General features: G+C 40.8%; 1 protein-coding gene across 1 annotated transcript in view; it reads left to right on the top strand.

The window, feature by feature from the left end:
- Nucleotides 1-14289, top strand: part of si:dkey-11f4.7 (piezo-type mechanosensitive ion channel component 2) — a 554199-nt gene that overhangs the window by 249244 nt on the left and 290666 nt on the right. Inside the window, exons 20-23 of the mRNA XM_052147980.1 lie at nt 4170-4346; nt 4463-4606; nt 4822-5022; nt 12727-12931. Of these exons, the coding sequence (XP_052003940.1) occupies nt 4170-4346; nt 4463-4606; nt 4822-5022; nt 12727-12931 (727 nt within the window). The remainder of the gene's footprint in view (nt 1-4169; nt 4347-4462; nt 4607-4821; nt 5023-12726; nt 12932-14289) is intronic.

Here is a 14289-nt window from a genome sequence, read left to right on the forward strand (position 1 = left end):
GAGACGACGGGCGAGCTATGACATGTGGAGGGAGCGTACTCCGCCTTGGCGGTTTATGTAGGCTATGACCGTGGTGCTGTCTGTCCTGACTAGGATGTGTTTGTTCCAAATTAACGGAAGAAACTTCTGCAGGGCCAGAAAAACAGCCAGCAGCTCTAGGCAGTTGATGTGCCAGCGCAGCGGGCCTCGGTTCCACCGGCCTGCGGCTGCGCGCCCCTTGCACACGGCGCCCCAACCCAGTTTGGAGGCGTCGGTTGTGACCAGAACGCGTCGGGACACCTGCTGCAAGGGTACTCCTGCCCTTAGAAAGCAGAGGTCTGTCCAGGGTTTGAAGGTTTGGCGGCAGGCAGAGGTAACTTTTACGCTGTGTCGGGACTCGAGTCCGGAGCCAGTGCTGAAGTGGTCTCATATGCATCAACCCCAGCGCCGTGGCCGCTGCGGAGGATGCCATATGCCCCAGGAGCTGTTGGAAACGTTTTAATGGGACCACGGCGCCTGGCTTGAAGGAAGCGAGGCATTTCAGCACTGACTGAGCACGCTCGTTGGAGAGGCGTGCTGTCATTGGGACTGAGTCTAACTCCAGACCGAGAAAAGAGATGCTCTGGACCGGGGAGAGCTTGCTCTTTTCCCAGTTCACCTGAAGCCCCAAACGGCTGAGGTGGCTGAGCACCTGGTCTCTGTGTGCGCATAGTAACTCTCGGGAGTGGGCCAGTATGAGCCAGTCGTCGAGGTAAATGAGTATGCGTATGCCGGCTTCTCGGAGCGGAGCAAGAGCTGCCTCTGCGACCTTCGTGAAGACGCGAGGGGACAGAGACATGCCGAAGGGGAGGACTTTGTACTGATATGCCTGGCCGTCGGACACGAACCTTAGGAAGGGAAACAAGACTGAAACAAGCAAGCGTGCCGGGGAGGCGGGGGGTTTCGAGGGGGTTCGCCCGGCGAAACGGAGCCCGTCACTGTCCCCAGATCGTTTACATCGCCCGCGGCGCCTGCCTCAATCCCGTAGGAAGGAGGCGAGGCGCGGGGGGCGGCTGAAGCGGCTTTTTCTCTCTACAAGAAAAAGCCTACGACCATAGACCATTCATAAAAATGCTGCCTGCATGTGATCGCAACCCAGGAATGCAAGGCAGTTTTTATGGCCGTCAGAGGTGGGGAGAATCAACGCATCCAGAAACTACACAGAGGCGGAAAATCGTCTTTAAAAAGTTGCGTCCTGAGAAGGACGTTCAACGCCGCTGTGTTTTGCTCTTTTAGAGCGAAATTCACTCTTTTAGAATAACTCTTTCGAGTTGTCTGCGCTGTCGAAGCGCCCAGGGGCAAGAATGCACAGCCGTGCACGAATGAGAAAGCCGCTGTTGTGCGCTGTCAGATCCAACAGCATGCAGAGCGTCAGAGGATTAAACAGGAACTTGGTGTGTAACTCGCAGCAGACTGCATGCACGACCATCGGCTCCGAAGAAATTTTCTGAATGAACTCCCGTATTTGTGCTGCTTAAATACCCGTATGTCTGGGGGCGGGACATGCAAATACTGGTTGCCAACTCTCATTGGCCTTTTTTCATAGTCCAGAGGTGAATATCGGCGCTCAAGAGAGACCCCTAGTGTCGCTTCTCTGACACAACGTGGAGAGAGCGACAGAAGGGGAACATGCTATATCAAAACAGGACTTCATACCTTTGTTCTGAAAACGCGATCACCAGATGAATTCAGTTCACCACACTTGGGTCAGTTGTCCATGACACGTGTTCTTTGAAAAATATCCAATAGCACTTTTTGTCCATAAAAGTGATAAATCTGATAAATATTGATATATTCTCCATTGTTTACAGGAGATCTCGCCTGAAAGAATTACCCTTCATCGTCGTTCTTCAACAAACTATGCAATCTGAGCAGCATTCATGTTGTAAAACTGTATATTATCTTATATATTAGAGTCTCGTAAACCAAATGCGGCATATTTTTATTCATAATAGCCAAGCAGTGCAGTCAGATTTTGTGCCGTCTTGAAAGGCGGAGCCTTAATTTTACTCTGTACACCGGCAGTGATTTTACAGAGAAAAAAGCTTGCAGGAAACTCAGTTTGAAAAGCACCAAATTTTCATCCTACCTCCTTATACATCCTCCGGAGGCAGCAATCTCCTGACAGTTTAAATGGCCTGATTCACCTGCATGGTGTGACGCGGACTCAGGGTGGTTGGGATCCATATGCGGTTTTTATTGGGTAACAGGGTTCAGGTCAATCAGGCAAGGTTCAAGGAGCGAGCAGACAGGAATATAGGACGTAACAGAGTTTGTGGTCAGACAGGCAGAGGATCAGGGCAGGCAGCAAACGTCAGAATCAGGTAGACAGGCGTTAATACAACAAAGGGCAGGCGGCAGACAAACGTAGTGGTAACTACAGACAAGGTCATTACACCAGATATCAGAAGTAAAGATAATAGTAACGGTCGGAAATGCAGCCGGGGCAAACAAGACTTCGCAATGATTGAACAAACAAGCGTGGCTTAAATAGAGTGGATGTGATAGGGAACAGCTGTGGGGTAATCAGACCAGGTATGCGGGCTTATGGGAAATGTAGTTCAAGGTAAAAACTCGGGTGAGTCAGATCTCCGGTGACCACTTGAGGCGGCGCCTTCACCGGCGTTAGTGACACATGGATTATAACAGACCATCATGATTTGTGGATGAGAGGAATGAGAGGAACTTTTGTTACTGATCCTGAAGTTTTTGATTCTGGTTGATAGAATACGCGCTTCAGAGGAATATATTAGATGAGCGCTCGAAAGAAAACGCTGGATTTTCGTGATGTTCATGAATGACATTTTTAAATGAGATATATGCATATTTTCAAATGGTATTTAATACAAGTTTTATTGATATGTGCCATTTTATCATTAGAAAAGAAAGTTAAAGATGACAGGGAACAGCTGAGAAGAGACTGTTAGAATCCGTGCTTTTGAGGAAGATTTATGAGCGCTCCACAACATGTTGGATCTACTGACGTTGTGTGTGGTTCGTTTATAACATCTGTTTAAACGAGATATGTGCTTAGCATATTTGCAGATGGTAAATTATATTAGTTTTTTTGATATTTACCTTTTTATCATTAGACAAGACAGTTAAAAGTTACAGGGAACTTTTGGGGAGAGAGAGGGAGAATGAAACAGGCGAGCACTTTAAAATTATGAGCTCAAACGTGTCTGCTACGGCACTGATATGCGGACTGTTTAAGTGACACTGTGTTGCACACCAGTCTGTTATTGTAGTAACATGATGGCACGTTAGAACAAAATTAACCGTGACTGGTCATTTAGATGTCACAGTCTCTTCATATGTAAGCAGGCGATTTTCGGCATCCTCAAGAAAAACATTGGCCAATTGGGATAATTTATTTGGGCAGATGCTAATAATTAAAAAGTGAGAATATCAGCCGATTTATTGGCCTCTGAGATATATCTGTTGACCACTATTCACTAGTACAACCTAAAAATTTTGTGTTAAAGGTTTTTATTTTGGAATTACACTTTTTTTTTATGCTAACACAAAGAACTTTCACTATATCAAATGTGCATGAAACATGAAATCACATATAGAAATAATATTTACCCCAAAAGGTTAAAAAATGTAATAAAAAAACCAACTCCCCCATGAACCCACAGTGCTATCTGATACCATAAGCAGACAATGAAGATATAGGAGAAACATATTAATCACCAGTTTGAAGAAAATATATAAAAGGGGACCAGATTTTATCAAATATCACTAGTTTATCCTTTAAGATATAATATATTTCTTTCTTAATGTAATGTATCAGTTAATTCGGTCTCATTTCAGAATTTAATTTTTCTTCCAAAACAAAAGAATGAGTTCTCACTAAATTTTGTCACACCTGCATTCAAAATGATCACAGTAGGTTTGGTTTCGTTGGTCTTAATCTGCTATGCTTCTGCTATGTCCCAATGCGGCAGATCTCTAGCTTTATGAGTGCCATTGATCAGATTTCTTCCACTCTATTGGATGCATATCTTAACTCTTTTTTTAAATGTAAAATTAAGACTGTCCTAGTTTTGTCTGGTCACCCTAGCTAGATACATACCATACATGTCAAAGGCCCAGACACTCTTACAGGCACACGCATGTTTTACTAATCATACTTGTGTATTTTGCAGGTATCTTTGATGAACTCCGTGTTTGTGGTCTTGTGGACATTTGCTTTGCCATTTCCGAGGATGCGCCCTTTGGCCTTTAATGTGTCCTCTGTTTGGGCATGTGTGATGGTTGTGTGTAAAATGATGTACCAGCTCAAATTCATCAAACCGTCAGAGTATTCCTCAAACTGCACTGCTGTAAGTATGTGGCTGTGTATTATTTTTAAGACTGCTCCCATAGACACATGACAATTAAAAATGTTAACTGCCTCATGTTGCTCTATCCTATTGCCTTATCCTTTATCTTATCTTAGCTGCAGTCATCTAATGAGAGTTGGGCTAGTGATAACACCGCTGAGCTCTTGAGGAACTCTGTTCTCTATGTGGCACCAGTAGATCCAGCACTTTGGGTCGGGGGACTGAGAAAGTGTGATGATCGCATCCTGTCCTGTATCTGGGTATTTCGCTGATTATTTTTTAGAATTAACATTCACAAATTTTTTTTTAAATCTAAACTTTCCAGAATGTAAAAAATGTCTGTAAAATCACAATAGTGATGTGAAAAGAAATTAAGAGTGATACTTTTTATGCAATTGAATTGACTGCATTGTCTAGACATTCACGTTGGTGAATAATATCATTTTGTGTTTTTATGGTGATTTCATGTGCATAGAATCACCTGTTAATTTTAGGTCTCCTTGTGTTTGATGTGACTGTCCATCGTCACCAGCTGCACCACCGTCTCCAAAATGGCCTTAAAGTGACACACGGCAGTGTGTTATTCCAGGGTGTGACACGACAGCATCTGGACCAGGGCATCCTTCCCTACCTCAAATACTTCACCAACTATTTCTTCTACAAGTTTGGTCTGGAGGTGCAGAGAAAGGATATAAAATACTGGAACATTGTAAAACTTATTGACGTATCATAATGCACTGCTTAAATCCTAAGGGGGTTTGCTGTACTTGGCTTGTTTTAAGCAGCCTGATGAAATGTAAGTTCAGTTTAAGTGTTCAGTCAGCTGGTCTCCCAAGTGCCCAAGACTGTGTGTCCAGGCCAAACAGAATGGTTACTGGCTAAGACCAACAAACCTCCGTAGTCTGGATTTAAGCTCTTATTTTAACAAGATGATATGCAATATGATGCTAATAATGTCTTTTTTTATTGAGGTTTTACAGTTTTTCATGCTTCCAGTGGAATAATCATCAAACATCAAAATCCAAATGATATGGATCTCTGCAAACAGGCATAGTTAGCGGAGGGGAGAAAAAAAAATACAGTATAAACATATATGTACACGCACACACACACGTTTATATACATGTCCACATACAAAGGAGAAAAAAAAATCATATTCACAGGCTTATTATTTTAAACCATAGAAAATGTGTCCATAGTGTAATTAACATGGTCCAGGAAAGGTACCCATATCTGATGAATATTTTTCTAAATACAGAATTTGTCTGTAGAAGAGTGCAACATGCAGGTGCAATGCATATGCAAAGAATGTAATTACCAATTGAAGTGTTACACTTTGAACATAAAGGGGAAAGTTTTGAATCCTTTATTATTTCTAATATAAGGGGTAATATATAAGTAGTGTATTATTTTAAGCTGGATAGCACGTACCCTATTGCACACAGATATTCTTTTAGCATAAGACAATTTCCCAGTTCTCCTAAGAGATGTTTTCTGTGTCTCCTGAAGATTCTGACCTTACTGTTACATAAAAGCTTGATATTATCTTTTGCAAATGCTTTTCAAGGATTTCCTTCTCTATTTTAGAAACACAAACATCATTATACAAAGTAGTAGTTTTGCTAATAAATTACCTAAGCTGAAAGTACTTAAAGAAATTCTGTCTTGTCAAATTAAATCTGCTCAAAAGACATAAGTGAAGAACTCTCAAACACATTTTTCAACCTTACAATACCTAAAGAACTCCACGCGTTAAACCCTGTATCCATTGACCCTGGAGGTAAATCAGGATTATATTGAATTGGTGTGAGGGCCGAGATAAATTGTAATCTACCCTCCAGTTTACGAGATGGCGACCAGGCCTTAGGAGTGTTCTTTATAATAGGGCTGTCATATAGAACTTTTGTCTTTGTAGAATTATTTATAAACAAAAGATTTTGAAGAGGGCACACAGATTGTGCGGCTTCAAGATCAAGCTAGATAGAACTGGGATAATTTTTTAACCATTCCGCAGCAAAGCGGAGCTGACATGCCAGTTGATACCATCTCATATTGGGGACATCTAGACCACCCTTATGACTAGGAAGCTGTAATTTGGTGATTTTCAGTGTTGGTTTCCTTTTGATCCATATGATACAAGACAGCAAGCCATTAAGCTCCTTTATAACTTTGCTTGAGAGTAAAATAGGCAACAACATCAAAGGATATAACAGGCGAGGCAAAACATGAATCTTTATAATTGCAATTCTCCCCATCCACGACAAAGGAAGAGCATTCCGCTTCTTAAAATCTCCATTAGCAGAACAAAGTTATGTTTAAACATAAGCTGGAATGTAGGGGTTATATGAAGCCCTAAATAAGTAAAACCTGACATTGAGCATTTGAAAGGGAGAGAGGAGAGCATCTGTGTTTCTGAAGTGTGGTTACCTAAGGGCAAAAAAACTGATTTTGTAAAACTGCTCTAACATGAAAATACTCCAATGGACTTCATAACTTCAACCAGCCCAGGCACTGATGTATTAGGGTCAGAAAAAAAACCCTGGATATCAAATGCATAAAGATTGATCTTCTGTTGTCTACCATTTATTGCTACTCCTCTGATTTTTTTAATCACATCTAATCGCTTCTGCCAAAGTTTCGTCAGTGAGAGCAGACATGAGCGGTGAAAGAGGGCACCTCTGTGGTGAAAGAAGGCACCCCTGCCTGGTGCCCCTCCCCCAGACAAAAACTCATTGATATGAGCCCGTTAGTGATGACGGCAGAAGGTTAATTGCAAAGTATCCAAACCCACCTCATAAATTTGTCCCCAAACCCAAATTTCACCTAAGCATAAAATAAGTAGGGCCACTCGACGTGATCAAGGGCCTTTTCGGCATCTAAAGATATAGCTAGAGTATCAAGTTTCTGTTTGTGTGAGATATGACAGGACTCTGGTAAGTTTGCTGGTTTATTCTGTTGTTTTGTTTTTCTCTCTCCCTCGTGTCTCACAGTTGGAGCCGGCACACATGATCAGCTGTTTATTTGATGCTGTCTTGCATGTCTTTTGGTTGCCTTACTCTGCCCATGTGTCGGGAAGTGTGGCTACCTGCCAGTTCGCCATATGCCTGTCCTCGTTGCCCAGGAATCACCAGAGGAGTATTCCTTGTCTCTGACCACATGTCAGGAAACGCCAGCCTTCCTTTGCCTGGGCTTTGTTCTGCACAACATCAAGCTTCAATGGACACTTCCTATGGATCTGCTTCTGACTTCCACAATGCATACACCTCATTGCTGAAGGGAACTTCATTGACATCGACTTGGCTTCCAAATGGCAACTTACCAGGATCTGATTGGACGAGCCACACTCTCAGTGGCACGCCCTGTCAGTCATTACCCATTCCACTAAGCCAGTCACACTCATCTCGAGTTAAAATTCCGAACAAATTTTATCTAATTTATCTTTTATCTCATCTGGTCCCCAAATGAATGGTAGTGTTGGGGCATCCTTGGTTGGTAACGCACCTTCCAAACATAGATTGGGCAACCAACAATGTTCTTGCTTGGAGCTCTTATTGTTCGTCACAATGTATTAATTCTGCTGTCTCCCATGTCCAGTCTTGTGTTTCACTGCAGAATGAACTGGTGGATTTGTCCGGTGTGCCATTAGCGTACCATGACTTGCGGGCGGTGTTCAGTCGGTCCCGTGCCACGATCTTCCCTCCTCATCCTCCCTCCTCCTCACTTCAAATATTTGGTTATGCCTTTTGGATTGGGCACTGTCTTCCAGGGGTTTGTAAATGACATGCTAAGAGACATGTGTTACAGGTAAAGGATGGGCAAGGAGGCGGCGGAAACTGGCTGAGAAGTCAACCGAACTTTAATGACATAACTGAACTTAAAACAGCATAAAAAAACATAAACACATACACACACACAGCGCGTCAGTCTGTGCTGCATTACAAAACACTGCGCCCCCAGCCATGTGCCCAGCAGGCAGGTTATTTGTTCCGCGATCAGTTCGGATGCATGTCCTACAGTGGGGTCACTTGTCCACATCGCTTGGCACCCAGGGGCGACGTTCATTAGACAGTGTTTCTGGTGGCTATTGCTTGTGCAGGACGTTTGGCATTTTGTTGCTGCTTGTCCCATTTGCGTGACGAATTAGACCCTGTAATCCCCCAGCCTGGCTCCTCCAACTGCTCTCGCTGATAAACATTCTTGCTACACCTATTCAACACTAATTGAATTCCCTATTTATTCCTTGTGTGTCCCCTCTATCTTTGCTAGTTTATTGTTTGACCTGTCAAGCATTAACCTTGCTCTCTCTGTTTAGTTGATGCTGTCTCGTGTGTGTGTGTTGGTTGCCTGTCTCTGTCCGCATGTCGGGAAGTGTGGTTACCTTCCAGTTTGCCGTACGTCTGTCCTCGCTGCCCATAAATTGCCAGATGAGTATTCCTTGTCTCTGCCCGCGTGTCTGGAAATGCCAGCCCTCCTTCACCTGGGCTTTGTTCTGCACCACACCATGCTTCAACAGCACTTCCTACGGATCTGCTCCTGAATTCCATAACGAATACACCTGTCTACGAACACACTCCACCCTTAGTTCTTCTGCATTTGGGACCCTTTGTCTCACTCTTGTTTTGACAAAATATTGATGATATTTAAAAGCCTTCTGACATTATGGCTCATGTATTTGAGTTCCTTATGAAACCAGTTTGATGCTCATTGATTAAAACTGGCAGTACCTGCTCTAATTTAAGTGTGAGTACTTTGGACAGCAATTTCATATTTTCATATTTTAATATGAGCCACAGTCCTCTGGACTGTCCCTTACTTTAAGATCAACTAAATATAAGCCTCTCAAAAGAATGGTATAACGTCTCAAGAAGGGGATCCAGTAGGACATGTATATACCTCAAAACATATGCAGTCCGGACCAATTAACTGAAAAGAACAGACTCAAAAGAATTATTCATTCACAAATTGTCCATTGCTAGTTCTTTTAAGCAGCCAACAGAAATACGTGACACATTTCATGATTGCTGAAAAATTCTGTGTAAATATTTTTCAGGTCAGTCAGAGCACTCATGGAATGCACAGTGACCTCACATGACTCAAATAACACAACCCGCAACACTCATTTCTGATAAAAATTATGCCTGACCACATTTAGAGGACAAAGGTAGTCCTACTAATATTTTAAGTCTACCTGTAATGTGCACCATAACACAGAACCAAGTAGGCAGGAAACAAGACGCTCCATAAAATTATTCAGCCTACACAAGATAGCCAGGTCCAGTTTGTTTCAGTTCAGCTACTAAGCATGTTCCTCACAAACTCTGTGAGTTGAGTCAATGAAAGCAAGAACCTCCTTCAGGGACACACACACTTTGATAACTTTACCGATGGTCACCCGAAGTTTAGCTGGATATTGCATAACATACTGGGCCCCCATCTGCTGTAGCTTTTGTTGCGCTACTTAGAACTCCCTTCTTTTTGTTGGACAGCTGTGGAGAAATCCTGATAGAACAATATTTTGCTGTTCTGATACATAAGGTGCTAAATTTCTGCAGGCATCTAAAACCTTCTGTTAACTTGAAAGTTGTGAAATCGGACAATAAGCGGGCGAGGCCTACCCATGACAGCTGGCTTCGAGATGGGGATGTGGTGTGCTCTCTCCAATTTGACCAAACCCTCCAAACATTGCTTTTAATGCCAAGGAACTCCACTAACCATGCCTGGAGGAAGGAGATCGGGTTAGTACCTTCAGTGTTTTCATGCAGACCGATGATGCGTAAACTTTTCCTGTGGCCTTGGTTCTCTAGGTTGTCCAGGTGTTCGGTGAGCGAAACACTTGTTGTGCAAGGGCTTGCAGGCGCTCTTCTGTCATATCAACAGATGACTCTACAGCAGCTATTGTATTCTGTGCCTCATTGAGTCTGCTTGTCGCTTGTTCAACCTGTTGCGAATGGATTTGTATAGTTTGTGCAAGCAGCCTCAACTTATCACGATCACTTGAGTGATTCTATCCATCATTTCCTGTAGTGCTCTTGATAGCACTGGATCAAGTTGTCCGACATTTTCACCCATATGAACATAGGTTCATTTTTGTCTGCTTTCTTCGTGGGTCTGGGCATTTTCACCAAAGACTCAGGACAAAAGGTTTCTAATGACATATTACTTTGTTGCACCATCAAAAATAAAGAAAGTAATGTCTATTTTTAATCATGTTGTGTGTGTTTAATCAGGCTGTGTGTTTTTGTGACTGTTTAATTCAAGTATTCATAAGAACAGCTGAAGGGATTAATAAAACCTGATCAAATCTTATAATGATCTCATTCATCCAAGCATGGATTTCACTTATCAGGGATTCATTTTACTCTTTAGAATAGTTAAACTGAAATTAGTAATAAAGTACTTTTGTTTAGCGAGACCTTTGACTAAACACCTAAAAGTCTGGTCCATATTGCATCTTTGGCCTAGAGAGAAACCGACAGTCTGACCTAAATATGAAGTGACTTTTTTTTTTTTTTTCTCCCACATACAGTTTTTGGGGCAGATTCGTCTAAATTGAATGACACCACAATTAAAGGCTGGTATAGAAAAAAACTGTAATTGTGCAGCTGTCTCCACAAACTGTTGTTCACTGTCTACTGGGTGTTTGCTCACCAATTTGAAAAGAATCCTATTCTTCTCAAATCTGAACTGTGCTTGAGGCCTATTACTGTGGAAATGTGAAACCAGTTCCTGATCGCAGTATATTTAACTAACCATCTTTTATTAGACCCACATTTGTAATACTTTTTTTTACAGTACCATATTTCAATTAATATTAGTACTCCTGTAATAAAGATACACTGTAAAATGTTGTGAGGTGTCCTGGACAAAACATCTGCTTCATGTGTTAAATTAATAACCAATAATCTTAAATTTACTGGTTATTAAGTTAAAACATTTAATTTAATCTGAATAAAATTACATGACAATAAAATTACAAGGATGAAATTAGAAGTACATCCTTGAGGTAAAAAAAAAAATACACAATAGGAACAGTTTAAAAAGATTGTGATGTAATAGAAAACCGTGCCTATATAAAACGTTTGCTCACCAATAAAAAAAACATCAATACAAAATATATTTTGGCACATGGTTGTCAAATTAAAGATTCACATTCAGGATTGGGGGTATCACAAGTATAGGTAGAACATTTATTTAGTTTGTTCCCTGCTTTTGTAGTAGTACAGTAGTATAATAGGTTTGCATTTTAATTACGGAGTGTTTATTTGCACCCCGGTGTAAATAGCATCTGCCACACAGTGCAGCTATTTGCACCCAATAGTCTGGTGAAACCACAGGAATATATGACACAGTAGGTTTTGCTGCTGTGGGGTGGGGTGTGTGATTGTGTACTGTTGTCCCAGTTAGAATACACCTTTTGTCCCACTGTTTTTTCCATCTGAATTCCTGTTTCTATTCTTAATATTTCCTTTAATACTACTTTAAATAATAGATAAAAATGTATATAAATGTAGATTTAATTGCAGTAATTTGGTCACGATGTATGTCTGTGAGTGCAGAGAGGAATTTGATCTAGAGGTGAGGACTGTCGATCGCTCTCGTTCCCACGGCTCGGAATCACTTGTGTGTAGATTGCATCACTGTATTAGCCTACTTTAGTAATATTGGAGTAACCATGTTTTTTTGGCAGAAACCACAGTTTTTATGCAATTAACCATGTTGTTACTGCATGTTGTTGCAGTAATATGGTAGTAATATAGTAACCATGGTTACATTTATTGGTTACTGTAAATGTACCAAAAATGCCATCGTAAAACTATGGTTACAGTTGTAAAAGTTTTTTTTTAGATTAGGGTTAGGTTTAGTCATAAAGGTTAATGTAGTGTTTCTGTGGGACTCAAAATAACACAATAAACACATATATGTGTATATGTTGCCCATATACTGTATTTTAGTATTTAAACATGAGTACTAATAGTACCTGACAATGTTTGCACCAGGGTGCAATTAGTATCTACCATTATTTGCACCAGGGTGCAAACAGCATCTGCCTTTAATTAAAACATTCATCCTGTATTGAGGCCTATCCCCTGCAAAACCTTTTAATTGTTGGCTTTCAGAATAAAATCAGCTCTGCATTAGAACTCTACTAAGTTTTTCATTGAAAATTAAGATGTTTTACAGAAGTGTTTTTAATGTTAACTTACCTGATATCCTTTAGAAAGCTTTAATAATCTATAATTCTGTATCTGGCAACTTGTTTACATTTTAATTGTTACAGCTATAGGATAAGTCAAAATGTTAATATTTAATGTTTAAGATTTTGCTGAGAAAGGAAATGAAAGGATCTTTGTACTATTTTGTGTCTTTTTGAATGTATCAGGTGTGTTTTGTGGTAGCTGTGAATGTCATTGGTCAGCGGATGGATGTCTGCGCTCTTCTGCACTCGTTTGGTCTGATTACTGTGCTTGCACGTCGACGTAGAAAGGCCATTGGTGAAGTGTGGCCAAGATACTGCTGCTTCACTGCCTGTCTGATGGTGCTGCAGTACCTGCTGTGCATTGGCCTGCCACCAGCGCTCTGCATTGGTCAGTTACATAGATACACTGTAACATTTATTAATGCACACTTCTGAGAATCATGTATTTGAATTTGTCTAAAGGCATTCGCACACCGGACGAGTAGTGCCACACCACACCACGTCTCGAAAAGGACATGGCACAGGTATCAAACATAGGGCATGTTGATGCGTTTCAGGTGGCAGACAGTACACACAGAAGTTAGTAAAAAATCTATGTATTCATTATTATATAATAATCTATCCGGAGTCATAGCTGGGTGTGCATACCTTCACTGAATCAGAATCAGAATGAGCTTTATTGCCAAGTGTTCTCACGTACACAAGGATTTTTCTTTGGTGATAGGTGAAACAAGTGCACACAGAATATTACAGTGAGACACAGAGTATTAAACAAGGTAAGAGTATAAATAGATATACATATAATAAGACATAACAGAATGGCGTATGAACATGTGCAAGTGGTAATGTATGCGCAAGGTAGGGGTATGTACAGTTATTGAATTAAATATGTGAATTTACATATGTATATGAGATATGTATTTACATAATTGCGCTATGGGGGAGTACTGAGGCAGTTTAATTGTTCATGAAGAAAATGGCCTGATGGTAAAAACTTCTTGTGCTGGGATTTCCTGGCGCTCAGTGCTGTGTAATGCCGGCCAGAGGGCAACAGTTCAAAGAGGGAGTGAGCAGGGTGTGTGGGGACCAGAGTTATTGAAGCATTGTGAGTAGAGTAAAAATAGCTGTCCTAAAAACTACTCAAGTAAGAGTAAAAGAGTAGCTCATTTAAAAGTACTCATGAGTAGTGAGAATTGAGTACCTTGTTGCAAAACCTATGCCCCATTATAATGAACACTGTATGCCAACTTTTAAAATGCATCACTTATCAGCAATAGTTGTGTTCTCATTCTAATGCATGATACACAATTTTCTGACGTTTGTGACTGGTGGAATGTTCTGCCTGAAGTATTGCTCTACAAAGGTTGATACTTTTCTATCTTTATAAAGGCCAAGCGTAATTATAAATTATTTTATCATCTCTACTTTCCTGGTAATTTATTATACCAATTAACACACACTCTACATCAGGGGTCAGTATTATTAAAAAAACGAACAATATTAAACAATATATATTATTATTAAAAATGTCACTGTTGTATTCTATTACATTAATACTTTTAAAGCTACTCAAGTTATTCGGCCAAAAGTAGTGAGTGGTTTTCTTGTTTCCTTGTTATTGTTGTTTGATTAATAGCCTTTACATGCCTTTAAATTAGCCACCTGTCAATCAGACTGCACACAGCTACAAATGTCAGGAAATAAAAAGTCAATATTTTATTTTTCATCAAGATCAACCAGTGGTTC

The sequence above is a fragment of the Xyrauchen texanus genome, chromosome 18 (genome assembly GCF_025860055.1).
Source record: "Xyrauchen texanus isolate HMW12.3.18 chromosome 18, RBS_HiC_50CHRs, whole genome shotgun sequence".
NCBI classification, from domain to species: Eukaryota; Metazoa; Chordata; class Actinopteri; order Cypriniformes; family Catostomidae; genus Xyrauchen; species Xyrauchen texanus.